Source organism: Populus trichocarpa, chromosome 7 (assembly GCF_000002775.5).
Source record: "Populus trichocarpa isolate Nisqually-1 chromosome 7, P.trichocarpa_v4.1, whole genome shotgun sequence".
NCBI classification, from domain to species: domain Eukaryota; kingdom Viridiplantae; phylum Streptophyta; class Magnoliopsida; order Malpighiales; family Salicaceae; genus Populus; species Populus trichocarpa.
Window position 1 is genome coordinate 7,694,956 of NC_037291.2, and position 21,301 is coordinate 7,716,256.

The window sequence follows — 21,301 nt, forward strand, 5'->3', positions numbered from 1 at the left end:
GATGGACTTGGATCACACCAAGTTAATGATGGTGGTGTTCTGGGTATTGTCATGGCAGCTGGCTTCAAAGGTTAGAAATTATCAATTGATTATATGATGCTTGGACTTTTGAATTTTCCACTGAATATACAGTGGTGTCCACGCAGTTCTTCCTTGTTTAGTTGAGGTATGATGTGAATGCGCACCAAAGTGTGTGTTCATGTGTGCACTCATGCACAAATGAATCCATAACTATATATAAATGCTCAAATTTTGTTGAAACAATTAATTTGTTGGAACTGAGTTATTTGAGAGGTATGAACAGCTCATTAATTTTCTATAATCTTCTCTGAGCATATCTACAGGTTCTTGGACCTTTGTTTAAATGGTTGGCTAACTAGGAACCCTTTTTTTTTTTGTTGACTCGGGTTAACCCATTTGATCCGTGACCCGATCACTTAACCGGGTTGATAACCGAGTCGGGTTTCAAAACTATGGTTAATTCGTTTCATGTCTCCAAGTCCACCTTTAACCCGGTGGATAGAAAGGTTGTGCTCATGGCATTTCAAGAGAATGTAAGAGCATTATTCCCTAGAGATGGTTTCCTAAACTCCTTACCTCAATGGTTTTAAGGAAATGCAAATTGCTGATCCCACGAAATTGCCCAAGATTCTACCCTTCCCAAGCCTTCACACCTAAAACCCATCTCTCTCGGTCTTCCACGACCTCTGTACTAGAGGGAGAGTCGGGCAACTTCCACATCTCAATTCATCTTCCAGCATTTCTATAGACTGAACTTGAGAAATACAAGTTTGTAAAACATCTTGATCTTGACCAAGAGGATATATAGGCTTCATGATGACACTGGTATTTTGAAAATCCAAATTTCCAAGGGCTACAAACCATCAAACTCCAAGAACAAAAGGCATCGACTCATTGAATTCATAGTCATTAAGGGCAGAATGTCATTTCCGAGAGGAAGTTTGGTGGCAGACAGAAAGCAAATGGTATTTGGGGCGGCGAAAATAATTTGATGATGACAATTACTGCACCAACGTCAATAATCAAATGTCGATGATGTCATTCTTTCTGCCAAATACCACAAATGTAAATTATAAAACCTATGCGGCCACAGTATTAAAAAACATGTTGATGATATATATCATCATTTATTCACTGCTGCTAGCATTTGTATTTGATTATGTTATTATAATTCCACAGGCAAAGTTATCCTTTAAGTAAGGTTTCCAGAAGGGAAAACGAAATCAAATAAAAGACCAGAGGGGCATGAACACTTTCAGTTTAGAACATGAGTGGAAAACTGCTCAATTATGCAAGCTTGGATCTAATTCCTCAATTTTACATTTCAGAATGAGGAAAACAATCAAAGCAGTTCTAAAAGCAATCCAACCACAACTGATTTTGTTCTTACAGGGGGGACAATTCTCTTTATGGTGCGCAAGCCATTGGTGAGTAACATTAATGTCAAAATCAATTACATGTCGAAAACAGTGTGTGGACCACCAATGTTTGTTACTGTCGTTAATTTCCCTCGTTCATGTCATTTCCTCACAATAATAGTTGCTAATTTACATTGTAGTTAATTAGTAACGGAAAAAAAATATTAAATCTTATTGAAAATGTAACAAACCAAAATAACAATCAATATTAACCAGGCGGAGTGAGGGACTTGAAAATTGTGAGAATACCTCTTCTTCACTTACCCACCTTCAGATTGCTCACTCCAACACCCAACTTTTCCACGTTAGATTCACTTGTCATCTCATTCTGTGAACAACTTTTGATATTGAACCATGGGTGTTGCAGGCACTGCTGAGCAGTGGGTCGGTTCTCTGGTGTGAAATCGAGAAGGGGACACAGAAATTCCGCAATCTCCTGAGCATCAGTTTCTGGGAACTTGTATTTTTCAACCAGCAAGCGATCAAGTGGCCAAAATTTCAGTCTCCGAATCCTCTTTAGATCCCCATGCCTGTCAAAATAATCCTTGGATAAAGCTCCTCCAATAGCTATCTGTTCGCATTGCAATTACAAAACAAATGAATATGGGGTGATTAGAAAATTGTAGGAGGCTGTTGAGGAAATACACGCCTACCTTTCTTGGCATTTTTCCAAGGAGTTCCATCATTAGAGCAAGGTGATCCTGAAACCATTGTAAAAAACAGTTCCATTAGCATATAAAATAAACAGATTACGAGACACAGTACTCCCACATATATCTAAGAAACAAACAGTCTGCATTTTAAACCAAGTGATGGCTTAAACATTTACGTGGTGAGTTGTGAATGAATAAACCACTGCATGTTTTTATTCATAGAGCCAAATGTGATTACAGGTAATTGGCAATCAAGGACAGACATCCAAAATCAGCCTGGTATGATGCATAAATTCATATATGCAACAGACAGGTTTATCAAGAAAACATCTCTCTCAAGGCAAAACAAAAGTTCAATCAGGACATATGTTATTTATCTGATTGGTCTCAAACAATAATAGCAATGTTTAATCTTGGAGCATGCCATCTTCCCATCCACATCCTACATCCTTTTGTTGTGTTTTACCCCATGAAGACCAGTAAAAGGAAATGAAAGACATGGTTGATCTAATTAGATTAAAAAATTGACAGCATATGAGGAAAAAAAATACATGTCAAATCGACATCAGTACGGAAGAATTCGATACGGAAAGCATGGTAAGAAGAATTCGATACGGAAAGCGTGGTAAAGAGAACCTCAAGGCTGCTAGCAAGGGTTAAGGAGAGGCTCTCTCGATAAGAGCCTTTTCTTAACCTCTCCTTATGCCTTATTTCTGAGGTTATGAGTCTCTTTTCCCTGCAGCTAAACAACGGTAAGAGAGGCAAACCTCTCTCATTGAAGGGCTTCTTTCTCTGCTGCTACTGTAGCTAATCCGCGTTCTCACTAATAGCTTACCAATCGAGAGCTAAAAGCTTCTGATTGGCCCCTTGACCTATATTTATACCGTTTGGAGCCTGCGTCAAGTTTAGGTATAGTGTGTGAAGCTTAAATAAAGTTTTCTAGGGGTCACCACTCCCCATCTTTATTTATCTTCACGCCTAAGTATGAAGGAAGGAGAAACAGGTGGGATCTCCTCTAAAAGTCGAAGTCCCACCCCGCCACATGAATCCCCTATTCATACCAAGCAACCATTGCTGTCTTGTCTTACTGAGTTACTGGTTACTGCTTGAGAAATCGCTTATGCGAGTTAGCTTAGGCACCATTCCCGTAGTACAGGGGAACTGGGCTCAGTAAGGTTCAATGGTCACTTATGCAATTCGAAAAGAACCCCTGAGTAGTTCGAATTGCTTGAAGTTATCCCTTGAATTGCAGTTAAGGAGTCCCCTCTCTACTCTTCTTTAGTATGAGAGGCCCCCCCTGGTTTCCTCTCATACCTTGAAGGGTTACGCGGGCTGCCCTTCCTCTCTGCATCACCTCCGGTATAGGTAAGGGGAGCTTGATTGCTATAATCACATTAATAACCTCTACACCGAAACCAGCTTGCATTTATTTCTTCCACCATTTTCCCTATAATTTCACTATATTAATATTTTCTATCCTCTCTTCAAATACAGCATATCATGAGCAAATTTTATTTAAACTTTAGAATTCAGTGTGGGTTATCCTAATAATAATTCCAATTTCTGACAATGCTAAAATCCAGAAAAAAACAGCCTACCTCGTCTTCGCTATAGCCTTGTCCATCCTTGGGAGCAAACAACATATCCCCAGTAGCAAGCTCAAATGCCGTACAAGCAAAAGACCACATGTCAACAGAGAAGGAATACCCGGATTGCAGTATGACTTCAGGAGCTCTATACTGTCTGGTTTGAATTTCTTTGGCAAACTGCTTAACCGCCCAGCACGCATTCCCGAAATCAACAACCTTGCACCTCACATCAACCCCATCCAGAGATCTCTCAGACTTTTGCATGGCTCCTCCCATCGAATCTCTTCTTCCTGATATATTAGCAACTGCCCTCTTTGCCCTCCTTTTCAACTTCTTCTCGATGAGATTCATAGTCGAACCACCATTAAGGTTACCCTCAGGCCTTTCCAGGATTGGTTTGATCCCAGACCTAATTGGATCCTTGGCAGGATCAATGGTGGAAAAGAGAAGAATATTTTCGGGTTTTAGGTCAGTGTGGATTATACCAAGTTCTCTATGCAAGTAATCCAAACCTGTCAAAATGCATTTACAGATCTCTCTAACTTTTTCTAATTGAAGACCTTTGTAATGATTATGCCTGATTAACCTGAGCAAACTGTCACCAAGAAATTCAAGGACCATGCACTGATGCTGCCCATTTGGCCCTGCATGCTTGAAGTGGTCAATCAGTTGCACAACACACTTTGAATTTGAGGGGTCACTATTAGCTACAGCTGAAAGGAGTTCAATCTCATGAAGCGCGGCTTGAGCAAATTGTGCAGCACTTTTCTGGATCTTAAGAGCAACATATTTCTGGAAAAAAGAATTAAATAAGATAGAACAAAATAAGAAGGAAAAATCAACAGAATCTCAAATCAAGCTAAGACAGGTAAAATAAGAGAAAAGGTTGAAGAACTATTCCAACTATTGCGCATACTTATGCACGCACACAAGGGCGGGCGCGGGCGCGCACAAATGGCTAACCTAGACAAACCGAGACTTCAACCAGAAACACCGTTTCACTAGGTTAATTCCTCCATGATTGCCGCATAAACCCACCTCCTAAAATATGTATTACATTGTATCGTATTTTTCAAAAACTAGATTAAACTACAACGACCCTTCGTATCAAGAAATAACTAGCATCAAAACAACAAATAACGGCCTCATTGATCTCATAAAACAAAACACATCCAAAACCAGTATTTAATTAAAAAAAAAAAGTTACGACATATAGAAAAACAAACATTTCCTAAAAGAAGAAAAAAAGCAAAAAAAGGGATAAATAAACATTTCTTACTGTAAATTCATCAATTAAACATTTCTTCATCAAAATAAAAAATTGCGATAACTATCATTAACTATTGATGATCAATAATTAAACATTTCTTCATCAAAAGAAAAGGTGCAATAACTATAATTAATTAATGATGATCCAGTAAGCTTTACTGATCAATAATTAATCAATTTTTCATTAAACTTGAAAATATCATATGATTTAAATTTAAGAAGAAAAGAAGAAAGAAAAAGAAACAGATCCAAACATACAGAGGATCGAGTATCGTAAGCAAGCCAAACAATAGAAAACTGGCCCCACCCAAGCTTTCTCTGGGCAATATAACGGCCACCAGAAAACTGATCCCCTACCCTCACCGCATGATAACCTCCTTTACGGTATGAATCGATTCCTTCGTCATCCTCCTCTGATCCCGACGGCGATGAACACGACATCGTTTCAATCAAAGAATAGAAAAGGTTAATCAAACTAATCTTGATTTAAAAAACAAAAGCGATAATATATTGCTTCGAAGCTTTGATTGGGGGGGGAGGGGTGTTTTTCTATTTTCCAAGAGAGGGACTTCCCCTTTCGCCTCTCCAGTTCCTCAAGTCATTTTAAAATGCTTGGGCATTTGTAAATAGGGCTTTTTAAAGTGGGGATTTGAATTTCCTTTTTTAGCCTTTTTTTTAATATATACACGTACACTTTGCTTATGCGTGATTGCCTATTTATTAGGTGGGGTGGGGTTTTTTTGGGTTAGATGGGTTGGACTGATCACATTTCTTGGATCGGCTTTTTCATGGTTGATTACCCTTTACCCAACTGCCTTCCATCCTATTCTTATTCCTCCCCTCCCCAATTATTTATAGACTATCTTTGGTATTGTGATAGTTGTTGTTGTTGTGGTTTGAAAAAAATTATTTTATAAAAAGTAATTTTAATTGAGGTTGGTTTGAAAAAATAAATGTTTGGTTAAAACTGTAGTTGAAATAGGTGTTTTAGCAAGTTGTGGGATCCATGAACAGTAACAAGCGTTTGTTAATTAACCAAACAGCTTGCAAAATAAAACCGCAGGAAACGTGGACGCTACCACGTAACCAAACGGGTTCATAGTGCCCTGGGTTTTCGTTTTATTTTTATTTAAAAAAAAATGTAACATAGATCTTCAATATGCTAAAAAAACATATTGCTACCAAAAGAAAAGAATACGAAATAGCATGCTTCTGCATTATAATTTGTAGTTATTGATATTATTATTACTATTGTTATTATTACCATAGAGAAGTGTAGAATTCAAAAGAATTTATTTGAAATGGGAGAATTTGATTTTTTATCTCTGGTTAATTACTTCAGTGTCACTTCAATTACTAGAATTAGAGTAATATTCAACCATACGAATGTCTTTGTAAATCTTATTAGGTTAATGTAGAGAGTCCAAGATGAGAGAAAAGAAAGAGAGAACTATATTCTTATATATAAAAGTAAATGAAGCAGTTATTTCCTTTAGTAACTCCTCTAAATACTTGAATCAAGCTCATCCCTTATGGGTGGACTAGACCTAACCCAGTAACCAACATCTCTCACTCGCCCATAAAGGACTGAATCTATCTAATACATTATATTTTAAATTTGCACATGAATTTCATATTTGACGAATGGACCGTGCAACCTGAAGCACACAGTGAAAGGAGCTCCAATATATAAACTTAATATAGGTCATATAGGAGACATCAACCTCATAATTAATTATTCCTTAAAGCGTACTAATATACCCCAAGCATTTTTAGTCACACATGACTTAATATAATTCAATCACTTAAGGATTTCATACTCAATTCATCCTTACAATTACAAGTATTCTAAATCATATCAAATTTATTCAAATGATATGATCCCGACCAATGAATACAATTAACAGGTATAAAACTAAAATTACTTTTTTCTTTTGCACCCATATCAATCAAATCTGAATTAACTTGCTTTTTCTAAGAGTATTTCTTTAACTCGAATCATTCAATGACCATAGGATATACTCCTAAAGTAGCGATCATTTATACATCACCTCTTGATACAGTCAAAAGTCACAAAGGGTAAGATTTTGAGATCTTAGATATGATCTCTAGGACTTACATAATAAAGAAACAGGTATCCATTCTTTATTCATGTAATGGTCGTTAACGCATGTAGTGTGAAATACATGCTATAGTAAAGCTTACTCTTTTCTTTTTTCTAAAGACAAAAAGTGTATGTCGTTGCTCTCCTTGTTAGAGGAAATACATCATATGAGTCTTAGTCTTGTTGCTAAAAACATAGACTTCAAATCAGAAATTCTCATTTGCTCATTATCATTAGTGGCAGATGAATAATTTCATACTCGACTTCAATTATAATAGACACATGAATAGTGGGAATTCATTCATGTTTATTCTTTTATTTAAAAACCTCATCTTGGTCATAACCAAGGTGACATTTTAATAAATACTTTGAGTTCAAATTGCTCCCACTGCACTCAAGTCGCTTATTGAGCATTAAAACTCAATTAGTATCATCTTTATTCACCTTACAAGTGTTAAAGGTGATTGCTCATGTGAGTGAGTCAATTTATGTCTATCGGCATACTTTAACAAATTGTACCATATGATAATCAATATATTTCATAAAAAAAAAAAATGAATAAAATGATATTCTAATGGTATTTATTCATTACTCAATCACTGTAAGCCTTCGTATAGTCCTAAAAACTAGTTATATTACTAATTACATTCTACAAAGACCAAGGGATCTCACATGTCTAATAAATACATCCCTTGCTATTGGTTTTGTGAGTGGATTTGCAATCATAGAATTTGTAGAAATGTGTTTTAGGATCATATCATGTTTAGTAATTGCTTCTCTAATGTAGTGATATCTCATCTTGATATGTTTAGTCTTTCCATGGTATTTTGGATCTTTAGCCACAACTACTGCAGTAGTGTTATCATAGTAAATTATCACTGGGTCTGATGTTGATTTGACAATTTTTAAATGATACATGAAACTTTTTAACCAAACAACATCTTGTGTTGCTGCGGAACAAGCTACATACTTAGCCTTCATATTAGATAAGAGTATGTAGGATTGTTTCTAGCTCCCCCATAGTACTGCACTATCATTAAGCAAGAAAGCATATTCCGAAGTTGATTTAGATTGGTCAACATCTCCTCTCCAATCAGCATCAAAGTAACCAACCAATCATAAGTCTTTCTTTCCTTGGTAACATAGCATGTAATTTAAGGTTCCTTTCAAATATCATAGAATCCTTTTGACTATCATTCAATGTTTTTGACCAGGGTTTCATTGATATCGGCTAACCAATCCAATGGCATAACATATATCAGGATATGTGGACATCATTGTATATATCAAACTACTGACGACACTAACATAAGGTACTCTGGATATTTTTTTCTTTTTCTTCTAAAGTCTTGGGGCACATATCACGACTTAAGCTCAAGTTTTTATCAACATGGTTGCTATCTTGCATGTGATAACGCTCTAACATCCTTTTGATGTAAGTCTCTTGAGTTAAACCCAAAAGCCTTTTAACGCGATCTCTTATGATTTTCACACCAAGAATATAGCTGGGCTCACCTATGTCTTTTATTTCAAAGTTTGATGATAACCATCTTTTAGTAGTATCAATCATCTCTTTGCTATTTCCAGCTATTAAGATGTCATCAACATATAAGGAAAATATTATAAAACTATTATTAGAACGTTTTAAATACATGCAATGGTCTTTTCCCATCATTGTAAAACCATCCTTCAGGATAACTTGATGAAACTTAACGTTTCATTGTCTAGAAACTTACTTAAGACCATATATGGATCTTTTAAGCTTGCAAACTTTGCGTTCTTGTCATTTAGTCTCGAATTTTAAAGGCTGATCCATATAGATCTCCTCATTTAGTTCTCCATTGAGAAATGCAGTTCTAACGTTCATTTGGTATAACTCTAGGTCTATATGTGCGACAATAGCTAAAATAAGACGGACTGAAGTAATTCTCACAACTGGTGAGAATGTATCTTCATAATCAATTCCCCCTTCTTGAATGTAACCTTTCGCTACTAATCGAGCCTTATAACGTTCTATTGACCCATTCGCCTTACATTTAATTTTAAGAACCTATTTATTTCCAATGGATCTTGTCTTGATGGTAAATCAATTAAGTCCCAGACTTGATTAGTTTTCATCGACTCCATTTCTTCTTCCATAGCTTTAATCCATTCTCTTACTTTTAGGACCAGACAGAGCATGACTGCTAATATTTTTTTTTTGTTTTTTCAACTGCTAGATGGCAGTTACACATATGCCAAACCAGATGTGTTGTCAGGTTTTTTTAACTGCCAAATAGTAGTTTCCAATTGACTACGAGAACTAATTGAAATTACCCCACAGTAGGTGTCCCATAGCCAACACCATAAAATGTCAGTTACCAATTCACATGATTAATTGGTAATTTTTTCTTTTTAATTAATTAACAAATGACAGTTACACAACTACCATTTATTTGACAGAAGAGTCTTTCTATTTAATGACAGAAAAGACAAAATCCTAATAAAATTACTTTATTAAATTTGAATAACAATACATTAAATAAAGTTTTGTAAATCCAAGACTCAACAGAAGCATTCTTTCAACTCAAAATGTATAATATGAGAGAAGAGAAAGAAAGAACTTTATTCTTTCAACAATGAAAACTTACCTTTTTATATGAGTTATGTCCCTATATATATATAGGGAGCATTTGTTTTTTAGTAATTCCTATAAATACTTGAACCAAACCCATTCTTCATGCGCGAACCAGGCCTAACCCATTAACCAACAAAAAAAAATATTCAAAAGATAGTTTTAGCATGATAGCTTTAATATGCTTATCATAATCCTATGTTTTTGGGGTTGTACTGTTTGCCTTTTTGTTTGGAATCATTTTAATTTTTATTAAGTATACTAAGGGAATATTTGAGAGCGTGGTAATAATTAATTTTCAAAGTTCTTTTTATTTAGAAATACATTAAAATATTTTTTTTTGTTTTTTAAATTTATTTTTGAATATCAACATATCAAAATGATCTAAAAACATAAAAAATTAACTTTAAACAAAAAAAAATATTAAATTTTGGCCAACTTTCATTTAGGTCATAATTCAAAAAAAAAAAAAGTATAATAAGTAATTGAGATTTAACACCATTATGAATTTATGGTCTTCATCACCTAATGATTTAAGAGAGAGAGGAAATACCTTGAGGGGTAGCTCAACTAGTCAGGTCTTGAGTTTACTCCTCAATGGTCACGAGTTCAAGTCCTCTCAAGGCTGTTGGAGGCTTACATGGTTGTTAACTTCAGGACCCGTGTAATTAGTCGAGATGCGCGCAAACTGGCCCGGACACCCACGTTAATAATAAAAAATAGAGAGAGATGAAAAAAAAAAATTAAACATATAATTTCCTACCAATAAAATAATTTATATATATATATAATAATATTATTTGTATATTATTTTGACTTATAGATGTAAATTTGAGATGATAAGAAAAAAATGATACAATTTTAGCCCTGAAGAGCTCAAGCTAGCTGGTGCCGAGTAATTTTACAGATATTTATAAATATGATAATAATTGTTTTTCAAAATATTTTTTTACTTAAAAATATATTAAAATAATATTTTTTTAAAAAACAAAACATCAAAAAAATAATAATAAAATAATTTTAAACAATTTTTTTTTAACGTCTTAAAAACCATTTACAACACAATTCTAAACTACCATGAGTCCTCGCTCGCTATTGAATTTGAAGTTTTTTTTTCCTTTGTAATAAACCACAACAAAAACGCCAACCGCAGTAAAAATTTGAATATTATCATCTTGACCGTAACTAGGTGAGACAGACGATTCCCTAAATTAAATTTGTCCCCCGCCCCATCCCATCCAAACCGAAACGACACAGTCTTTGTGGCCAAGCAATAAACCTCCGCCACGCAATCAATAGTTGGCCCATAATTTCCTTTTCTTTTGTTTTTATTTTTTACACCTCTCTTTCTCTCATCAGGGCCTCGATCCTTTTCATATGAATAACTCCTTTTTATGAAAATTTCCGAATCGTAAGACCGCCAGCAAATCCTGCTGCCGGAAAAAAATTAATTGAATTCGGAAATGACAAACTCGAATAATACGGATCTATTCGATTCGTTTTTCAGAAGAGCAGATTTAGACGGTGATGGTCAGATCAGTGGTGCTGAAGCCGTCGGTTTCTTTCAAGGTTCCGGTTTGCCTAAGCACGTCCTTGCTCAGGTTCCTCGCAATCCACTGTTTCTCATCATTGTTTTTGGATTTGTTACTTAGATATGTTGATTTCGATGTAGAACTAACTGTTAGGTGATGTTTGCTGCAGCTAGGGTTATAAAAGATTAGGTTATTTGAATTTTTGAGGTTAGTTAAGAAAGAAATTTTGATTTTGGATAATGATAAAATCAGTAAGTCATGTTTGCAATGGTGAATTATTATTATTATTATTATTATTATTATTATTATTATTGCTACTGTCTTGTTGAGATCATCGAAAGAATTGACGATGCCTAGTTTTTGAGAGAGAAGTTGATGAATTACTACAGGTTTTTAGTTGATTCTAGAAGTAGAAAGAGTTTAACTTCAGGTAGTACGATAGAGTTTTGAATTTAAAATGGAGGTTTTTATTTGTTGGGTTCTGAGAAATGGGTAGTTGTGCTGAGTTTGGTGGATTTGATCATAGCGTGCTGAGTTTTGTACTCTTTATCTCGCTGTTGATGTATTAACTATGTTTCTTCTTGTGCTATGTTCTACTACTGATTGAGCTTGCTTGGGTCCTAATGTTCATGTTGATAATGGATGTTAAGTCTCTAGAAGAAAACCTTTTGATTTGCTGTTAGGTAATGCAGTAAAAAGAACTGGCTCTGCCATCAAAAGGCAGAAAACAAATGTATGCATGTTTGCATAACTAATAAGAAATGTTTGCTGTATATTCTGATTATTAGTAAATTTACTAACTGGGTTGAGACCATGTAAAGAATTGAAGATGTGTAGTTTTCAATTTTTAGGTCTGGTGTCTTTGAGAGAGAAGTTGATGAATACTACGTGAATGGAGGATTTTTAGTTGATTCTAGAAGTAAAAAATGTTGTTATGCTAGACATTTGGAGGTTTGTAGCTTGTTGAAAATGTTGTTCAGTTTGTGAATTGCATTTTGGTGTTTGAATATAAAGTGGAGGTTTTTTTTTTCTGTAGGATTGTGCAATAAATGGGTAGTGGCGGGTTTGGTGGGTTTTTGTTGGTTCAATCATAGCATGTGAAGTTTTGTACTTAATCTTGTGGTTGGTGTATTAACTATATTCTTTCTGTATGGGCTACATTCTACTTGAGATTGAGTTGAATTAGTTTCTAAATTTTATGTTAATGATGCATTTTAAATGTGGAAGAAAACCTTTTGATTTGTTGTTAGGCATATGACAGGGAAGAACGGGTTCTGCTGTTAAAAGACTGGAAACCTCTGTAATATGTGTGCACTTTTGCCTGTGCATGTGTGCGTAAGAATTTAAATGTTCCCACCTTTTTTGGAATGGTTTTCCATGTGAATATTCAACTTTTTTTCCCCTCGGAGTCCCTTCATATTGGGGTCTCAAATATTGTTTTGTTAAACTGAGTGTCTGTGATTCACTTATGCTCTGTGCAGGTGTGGATGCATGCTGACCAGAGGAAAGCAGGCTACCTCGGTCGACAAGAGTTCTATAATGCACTTAAACTTGTTACTGTGGCACAGAGTAAGCGAGAGTTGACCCCAGAAATAGTGAAGGCAGCATTATATGGTCCTGCTTCAGCTAAAATTCCTGCTCCTCAAGTTAACCTAGCAGCAACTCCTGCTCCTAAAGCATCAGCTCCTGCTCCCCAGCTGGCTGGCACTATGTCAGCAGCATCAACAAATGTTGACATCAGACCACCACAAGTGCCTGGAAATGCAGTCACAAACCAGCAGTATTTTCCATCCCAGCAAGGCCAATTTATGAGGCAACCCGGACCCCAACCCCAAGCTATGCCTCCTATTTCTGCTTCCCATCCACAACAAATTCTTGTAAGTCAAGGTATGCCCAGGGGAGGTACCATGGCTGCTCCTCGGCCTCTGAATTCAAATATCTCAACAGATTGGCTTGGTGGAAGTGCTGTTGGCCTGACTTCACAAGCTCCTAGTAGAGGGACTAGTCCTACTACAACTCAGGATGGATTTGGGCTCAGTGCACCTGGTTTTACGCCCTCTGTTCAACCTAGACCACAGGTTTCTGCTGGGCAGATGGCAGCCCCTACTTGTAAACCACTAGAAGCAGCCATCACATCCAACCAACCTGCAACTAAGGATTTCAAATCAGTGGTTGTTTCTGGGAATGGTTTTGCTTCAGACTCGCATTTTGGCGATGTATTCTCAGCAATTCCTGCTCAAGCAAAGCAGAGTTCCTTATCAGCTGCACCTTCTACAAGCAGCATACCTGTCTCGTCAGCTATTGTTCCATCTTCTGTCGGATCCCAACATTCACTTAATTCAAGTTCCCTGGATTCTTTTCAGAGTACTTTTTCTCAGCTGCTTGTGGGTGGTCAATCAACAGCAAGACCAAACCAGCAGGTTCCACCTCAAAGTGTCACCTCTGCTCCTTCAACTGGTTTTCCTTCTGGATCTAGCAATGCAGCTCTCAGTCAATCCCAGCCTCCATGGCCGAGGATGACTCAATCTGATATTCAAAAGTACACAAAAGTGTTTGTGCAAGTTGACACAGATAGAGATGGGAAGCTTACTGGGGAACAGGCACGCAACCTTTTCTTAAGCTGGAGGCTACCAAGAGGTAGACTACTAGACTTGTTTCCTTTTAATAATCCTGCTTAAACTGTGCAGTTTTGACGTGAACTCTTAAGATAATCTAAGATGGACAGTGAAAGCACAACCTACAACATTTGGAAATCTAGTAATAGCCATTTTTTGCTGTCACAGTATGCTGTTAGCTTAAGATTTATTATGTAAGTCAATTGTATTTCTTGCCTTTTTAGAAATTCATATTATGTGGTAGGATGAAAGGAATTTTTCTGAAGAATATGCTGGAGGACAGAGATGTGTTATCCCCTATAATATATTATCAAATAATTGGGTTGCTAGAAATGTTATTTCATGGATTGATCAGATTGCTATCGCAAGTGTCTGGTAAATAGTTGAGGCACACAATTAAGTATTCAAGTATGATTTACTTTTCTTGACATTTCTTCTATATCCTATTCCTTTCTTTTCATAATGTGTTGCGACTTTCTTTCTTTATATTTAGTTTCCTCAAAATGTGACAGTTTTGAGCTTGTGAATTTCTTCAAAGGCTAACATTTCATTAATTTACTATACTCTTGATATTTCAGAGGTGTTAAAAAAAGTTTGGGATTTATCCGACCAAGATAATGACAGCATGCTTTCTTTGAGGGAGTTCTGCACTGCTCTCTATTTGATGGAGCGTTATAGAGAAAATCGTCCTCTTCCTTCAACACTTCCAACCACTATCATGTCCGATGAGACTCTGTTGTCTGCCACAAGTCACCCTGCAACTTCATATGGCAGTGGAACTTGGGGACCTGCTTCTGGTATATTCTTCCTTTTCATGCCATAGGCTTTCATTATTAGTTTTTTCCTCTTGCATTCTTTTTAAGTGGAAAAACAAATCTCAAAGGTTTGCAACAACAACAAGTTGTGACAGTTGCACGGCCATCACCTGCTGCTGCTAGGCCACCAAGGCCACCTGCTGCTCCTCATGCTGATGAAAAACATCCCACGCAACAAAAGCCCAATGTTCTTGTGCTTGAAAAACATCTCACGAATCAACTCAACCAAGAGGAGCAGGATGCTCTCAACTCAAAGTTCCAAGAGGCATCTCAGGCCAATAAAAAGGTATTTCTTATTCTTCTTGTGTGCTCATTATATGGGAGTGTTAATTTTGTGTGGTCGATGTGGTATTCATATATTATTATGTTAAAGTGAGAGAAATTTGTTTTCATTTGCCATTAAAAAGCTTTGAGTTGCATCAAGTTATAGAATGAAGATAAAGTATATGTGAGGTGTTTTTGTGTTACAGATTTTCTAGGTTTTCTATGAATGGGATTAAAAACAAAAATCTTCTTGCTTATCTCTGAGTGCAGGTAGAAGAACTAGAAAAGGAAATATTAGATTCTAGACAAAAGATTGAGTTTTATCATGTCAAGATGCAGGAACTTGTAAGTACGCTCGCAATTTCTTTTTCCCTTTGTGAGAGTCAATGTCTTTTACATATGATGTCCTTTGCTATTATGTAAAAATTGCTTTGAAGTATTCAGGTTGAACTGTTTTAGCTGTATCTTGTCTGCTATGTTTGGACTATTGATTTTGGTTTTGGATGCAAGCTCCTCAAATCATTCTTTTTTTACTGGATGTATTATATATGCATAAACTAATTGTGCCTGACTCATTGTGCTTAAGTTCTGGATGGAAGCTCGTTTCATCATTTTATTTGCTATTGGATATCTCAAAAATGCACAAACTATAGCTTAAATTATCTCAAGGTCATGAATATACTAAGAGCTCAAAACCAAAAGGTATGAGTCAGTGGCATCAAATGCCTTATTATGATTTGTGGTTTAAGTAAAAACAAAAACAAATAAATTCAAACTGGACTGACTATACTGATAAAAGTAAAGAAAAGAATCGTTCAGCTCCCTTTTTTTTTTTATAGTAAACATACTATAAAAGGTCCTAGGTTTATTCTTGGGTTTTCCACTAGAAGGTCCTAGGTTCAAACTGTGAAGAGGGGTGGGGTGGGGTGGGGGAAATAGCCCCATTTGGGTAGCCCAAGTCCCTTTGGGCACCTTCCATTGAACCATAAAACAATGTAAACATAGTAATGGAGTGAAAGAAAACTTGGACAGTTTCTTTAGGCAGCTGATCCTGTCCCAGTTAACTAACATGCAAGAATTGGTTTAAGAAAATGCACGAAGGTATTCTGCCTAATTTAACCTGTCTACTTTGTCTTTGAGTGGTTGAGGTCGAGAGCATGAAAATATGTGTTCTTTGCTGATATTCCTATTGCCATTCTTCTGTTATTTGGCATCAGATTTTATATAAAAGTCGATGTGACAATCGACTTAACGAGGTCACAGCAAGGGTATCTACTGATAAGCATGAGGTACCTCTCTTTCTTGCGTGATTTGCTTGTATTGTCCATGTAATATCTATTGCTTATTGAACTAACAGGAGCAACTTGTGTGTTTCAGGTTGAGACATTAGGAAAGAAGTATGAAGAGAAATACAAGCAGACTGGAGATGTTGCCTCCAAACTAACCATTGAAGAGGCTACATTTCATGATATTCAGGTAATTTAGGAACTTGTGGTGAGTTTTATCCATGCTTATCTCTTTCTTTTATGTACACTTTTTTGGATATCAAACAAACTTATATTGTCCTTGATAACTGCAGGAGAAAAAAATGGATTTATATCGGTCAATTGTTAAAATGGAAGAAGGGGGAGCTGCTGATGGCGTGGTGAAGGTACACTGTAATCACCATTAGTTTCTGGAGATAGTATGAAACTTGTGTGTAAGGCCTTTTTTACTGGATTTTGCAGGAGCATGCTGAGAATATCCAATCGAGTCTTGAGGAACTAGTAAAAACTGTGAATGAACGCTGTAAACTATATGGATTGCGTTCTAAACCAATCTCACTGGTGGAACTTCCATTTGGTATCTCCATGATGTTATCAACCCTCTTTGGTTTTATATTACCTGTCTAATCTTGAAAATATTTGGCCCATTTAGATGGTTGTTTTACTTCAATTTGGCTTGTTTTGTTACTTGTATGCGAAAAACGTTTGAGCTATGACAATTAAGCCACTCTTCTTTCTTCTTGTGTTTCACTAGGAAAAATACACCATGTTGTATCTCTTATGAACCACAAACTTTTTATTATTTTGGTGTTAACTGCATTTCCAATGCCCCCAAAATGTTTCAAATTTCAGACCTGCAATTTTTTATCCATTTCAAAGATCATGCTGTATTTTCCTTCACCGGCTACCTCGCATCTTTACTTTTTCTTTCTACATCAGGATCATTACTTACTCTCTTCCTCTTGATCTTTCTTTAGGCTGGCAACCTGGAATCCAGGAAGCTGCAGCTGATTGGGATGAAGGTTGGGACAAGTTTGACAACGAAGGTATGCTAAATAATTGTTTGTTGGATTTAGTTGACTTTGATTTTGCTCTGGAGGGATTGGAGTTCCTTTTCACTTGGGTACATGATGCTTTCTTTTCAGCATTAAGTCTCAACCTCATTAAAGCTCTTACGAACATTGTTATTTGTGACTTTCAGGATTCACATTTGTCAAAGAGCTCACCTTGGATGTACGAAATGTTGTAGCTTCTCCAAAACAAAAAACTTCAGTTCCAAAAGAAACAACTTCCACAGATAAGGATTCAGGTGCAAAGTCAGAAAAGGTTTCAAGGCCAAGCAAATCAAATTCTGAGAAAGATTTGTTGGATCATCAACATGAGAATGGCACTCTAAAATGTCCTCCTGACAGTCCTGTCAGAAGGAGTACAACAGAGAGCCACCAATCCAGTGAATTCCGAGACTCCCCATTTAAAGAAAGTGGTGCAGAGAATTCACCCCATGCTAGAGAGATCCAAACGTATGGTTCAATTTTTTATCTTTGCAACAATATATATTGCTGTCCGTCCCTCGAAGTGAAGTTTTACCAAAAAAACGGTTGTTGGCATGGCATGACAGTTCAAATGAGTCTGTCCTGCTTTATGCTCTCTGCTTTTAATGCTTCATTTGGATGTTTAAGCTTACTGGTATACTTGTGCAGTGATGTGGGTGGTACTGAATCTGTGCATTCTGGTGACATAATTGTTGAAACTGGCTGGGGTACATTTGATGACACACATTATGATACAGAATCAGCCTGGGGCTTCGATTCTGTCAGTGGCAAGGTATGGAAACTTGGGTCTTATGCTTTCTATTTGATGTTGGCAATAGGATTTCTTGGTGCTTAAGAATTGTGGAAGTTGTTTAAAGTCGAAGGAAGGGATTGGTGTGTGCATGCAGTCATATGCTTTTATGCGTGACATACATTTTCACACGCTTTATTATGAACTTTATTTATGTTTATTTAGGCAATTCTATTACTTTGCATGAAATTGAAATCTATAGTTTTGATTGTGGGAACTGAGTGGTGGTTGGTTTGGCACTGGAACTGTTTAATCTCTTTCTGTACCTTTTCTTCTTTCTTGCCTTGTTCAGAAAACTGATTGGATTGATCTAATATTGTTCTTGCAGGACATGGATTTCAGCATTGGTGAATTTGGTTTAAATCCAATAAAAACAGGGTCCTCACATGGAGATAACATGTTCCCAGGGAAGGGCCAGTTTATGTTTGATTCTATTCCAAGCACCCTGGCTCATAACCAGGGGAACAGCTCGTATGCTTTTGCAGATTCTGTTCCAAGCACCCCTGCATATAACCCACAGAATGCGTTTGCAGATTCTGTTCCAAGTACCCCTGCCTATAACACAGGAAAGAGTCCATTTTCATTTGCAGATTCTATCCCAAGCACCCCAGCATACAATTTCGGGAACTCTCCACGAAGGTTTAGTGAAGGTTCAGAGGACCACCCTTTTGACAGCTTCTCTAGGTTTGATTCATTTAACATGCATGATGGTGGATTATTTCAATCTCCTCGCCATTCTCTTTCAAGATTTGATTCCATGCAGAGCACTAAGGACTCGGATCAAAGTTATGGATTCCCATCAAGGTTTGATTCCTTTAGAGAATTTGGAGACTCTAATCGAAGTCATGGGTTTTCAAGGTTTGACTCATTCAGAGAGTCTGATCAGAATCATGGGTTCTCGAGGTTTGATTCCTTCAAAGAGTCTGATCCTGGTCATGGGTTCTCATCAAGTTTCAGTTCATTTGGAGAATCTAGAGATACTGATCATAGTCATGGATTCTCAAAGATGGATTCATTTAATGCCCATGACAGTGGGTTCTTCCAAGCATCTGACAATTCCGTAGCAAGGTTTGATTCTGTTCGTGGCTCTAAAGACTTTGATAATAGCCATGGGTTCCCATCATTTGATGATACGGATCCATTTGGCTCAAGTGGACCATTTAGGACATCACTAGAGAGCGAAACTCCGAAGGGAAGTTCTGATAACTGGCGAGCGTTTTAGCTTCTGTTTGAAGCTTTCGTGAGATTTCTTCCTGTAGTTGTGGCGGCACATTTCTTCTGTTGGTATATACTATGTGATGATGAATGAGTGGTTGTGCCTTGTGGTTCTAGCCCTTGTTTGATTTTGCAGATCCGATTTGTTTTCTGAATTTCCAATATTCAATCACTCTCGCGACTGTTTCTTTTGGTGGCGTAATTTTTTCGATTAGGATTAGATAAATGTATGTAATTTTTTCGATTAGGATTAGATGAATGTATGTAATTTTTTTTTTAGAAAAAGGTATACTGTCACTCAATGGTTGTGATCTGGAAGTCAAATTTGTATTCTTCATTTATCAAGGACTCCATTGCCAAATGGTTTTTCTCGTTTGGTATTGTGATTTATTATTTTTGTATCTTTAAATTATTTTTTCTTGTTTGGCATTGTGATTTTTTTTATTTTTAATTATCTATTGATATTAAAAATAATTTTTAAAATTTGTTTTTTTAATATATTTTCAAAATAAAAACAATTTAATACTAAAAATAACATCACAATTCTGTTTTAACCATCCAACATTTGAATGGCATAGGATGCAAGGAGTTGTTATGAGTCCATCTGGTAATTACTTTTATAGATCTAATCAAGTCCCAATGATGTATAAGGGAAATCATCCATTAATGCCTCAATCTAAAGATAGGACAAGGCAACAATAAAGAGATTCTTAAAAAAATAATTTTTTTATTATTGAAAATTGATATAAAATCATATACTAAAACTATATTCAATAGTTTAAGTTTTTATGTTGAGATAATTATTCGATAAAAATCACATAATAACAAAGATATAAGCAATCTTTTACATATACATATGATGAGAGAAATCCTATTTTCTAGACTTAAAGAAGTAATGATTTTGGTTACCAATATATGCATAGGTAAATGACACAGGAATGTCCTCTAATGGTTCTATTGATGTAGAGCTAATTAATTTTGGGTTGACAATATAAATGGATGAAGTTCATAATGATGTTTTATTAGCTCACGAGCCAAATTTGAATAAGAATTTGCATCTCTTTATTGTATAGAAAAATAAATTTATCGATTGTGGTTTTCAAGTTAAGAATGTGATTCATATTGTCTAACCAAACATGCATTAGAGTTTTCTAAAAGAAGTTATGTTTGTTTTAGTTTTTAAACATTCTATGTGTCTATTTGTTTTTCTAAGAAGTTAAAAATATATGCTAGTTAATATTTGTCTAATTTTAGATCAAAGTCATTTATTTGAGTCTCAATAATGTTTGGGTTTTTCCTAGATTTGGAGGGTTGTTCCAAGTATGTAAATGATTATTTACACTATGTATGAGGGATTTTTTGGCAGGATTTGAGTTAAATGTCTTTGACTTGGCCTTTTAACAACTTATTAAGTTTTGTATCTCCTTTTTTAGTGGCAGACTTATCATTTTAACTCTATATCTCTAAAGTGGTGATTTAATTTGTATCTTTAGAGTGACAAGTTTTTCTCATTTGTATTTCTTTGGTTTTGAACCTTAGAGTGGTGAGCAAAAACATTCTTAGGAGTAAGGACCCATTACTTTGCAATATCTATGCAATCCCGATATCAAGTTGGATTAAATCTTAGCATTTACTACTATTGTTGTTCGTGGACATCATGTGCAAGAATTCAAAAGGGACATGTGCTCTTGAAATGGATGAAATGAGAAGACAAACATGGTAACTCTAGCGGCGTCTTGAACGATTTGAGAATCAAGATCATAATGACAAGGATGATAATCCTTTCTTCATAAACAACACATTATTTTTTAGAATTGAGGTCATAATGATCCTTTTTAAAAAAAATTTAAAATGATGTCATTTTTACATGTTTATAAAATAAAAAAATAGATTGACTCGAGTTAACTCAAGTTAACCCACCTGACACTTGACCTAAGACTTTTCCCGGGTCAGATTTAAAAACTATGTGATAGATAACTTTTAAAACTCATGACACAGGTCTTTAGATTGAAAGAACCATACATGAAAAAACTGAGAAGTCCAATTCTCAACAAATCAAATACTGAAGGATGAAATGAGAAAAAA

The 21,301-nt window shown here is 35.8% G+C and overlaps 2 protein-coding genes across 4 annotated transcripts; one reads left to right on the forward strand and one right to left on the reverse strand.

Moving 5' to 3' along the window:
• Positions 1–1,508: 1,508 nt before the first annotated feature.
• LOC18103743 (uncharacterized) lies at positions 1,509–5,587 on the reverse strand. Its single transcript, XM_006376726.3, has 4 exons — positions 5,209–5,587; positions 3,691–4,473; positions 2,093–2,140; positions 1,509–2,010 (listed from the first exon to the last, which is right to left on the reverse strand). Exons 1-4 carry the CDS (start codon positions 5,389–5,391, stop codon positions 1,696–1,698), a joined length of 1,329 nt encoding a protein of 442 aa, XP_006376788.1. The 5' UTR covers positions 5,392–5,587; the 3' UTR covers positions 1,509–1,695.
• Positions 5,588–10,986: 5,399 nt separating this feature from the next.
• Positions 10,987–19,606, forward strand: LOC18103744 (uncharacterized). Of its 3 annotated transcripts, XM_024605224.2 has the most exons (14): positions 11,120–11,269; positions 12,451–12,535; positions 12,682–13,837; positions 14,394–14,612; positions 14,699–14,916; positions 15,165–15,239; positions 16,112–16,183; positions 16,272–16,370; positions 16,474–16,545; positions 16,622–16,736; positions 17,137–17,205; positions 17,361–17,679; positions 17,860–17,983; positions 18,330–19,606. In XM_024605224.2, the coding sequence occupies exons 2-14, from the start codon at positions 12,506–12,508 to the stop codon at positions 19,221–19,223; spliced, it is 3,462 nt and encodes a 1,153-aa protein (XP_024460992.2). In that variant the 5' UTR covers positions 11,120–11,269; positions 12,451–12,505; the 3' UTR covers positions 19,224–19,606. The 3 variants fall into 3 exon arrangements, with proteins under 3 accessions (XP_006376789.3, XP_024460990.2, XP_024460992.2); XM_006376727.3 differs by lacking the exon at positions 12,451–12,535 and having other exon boundaries at positions 10,987–11,269; XM_024605222.2 differs by lacking the exon at positions 12,451–12,535 and having other exon boundaries at positions 10,987–11,269; positions 14,717–14,916.
• Positions 19,607–21,301: the final 1,695 nt, after the last annotated feature.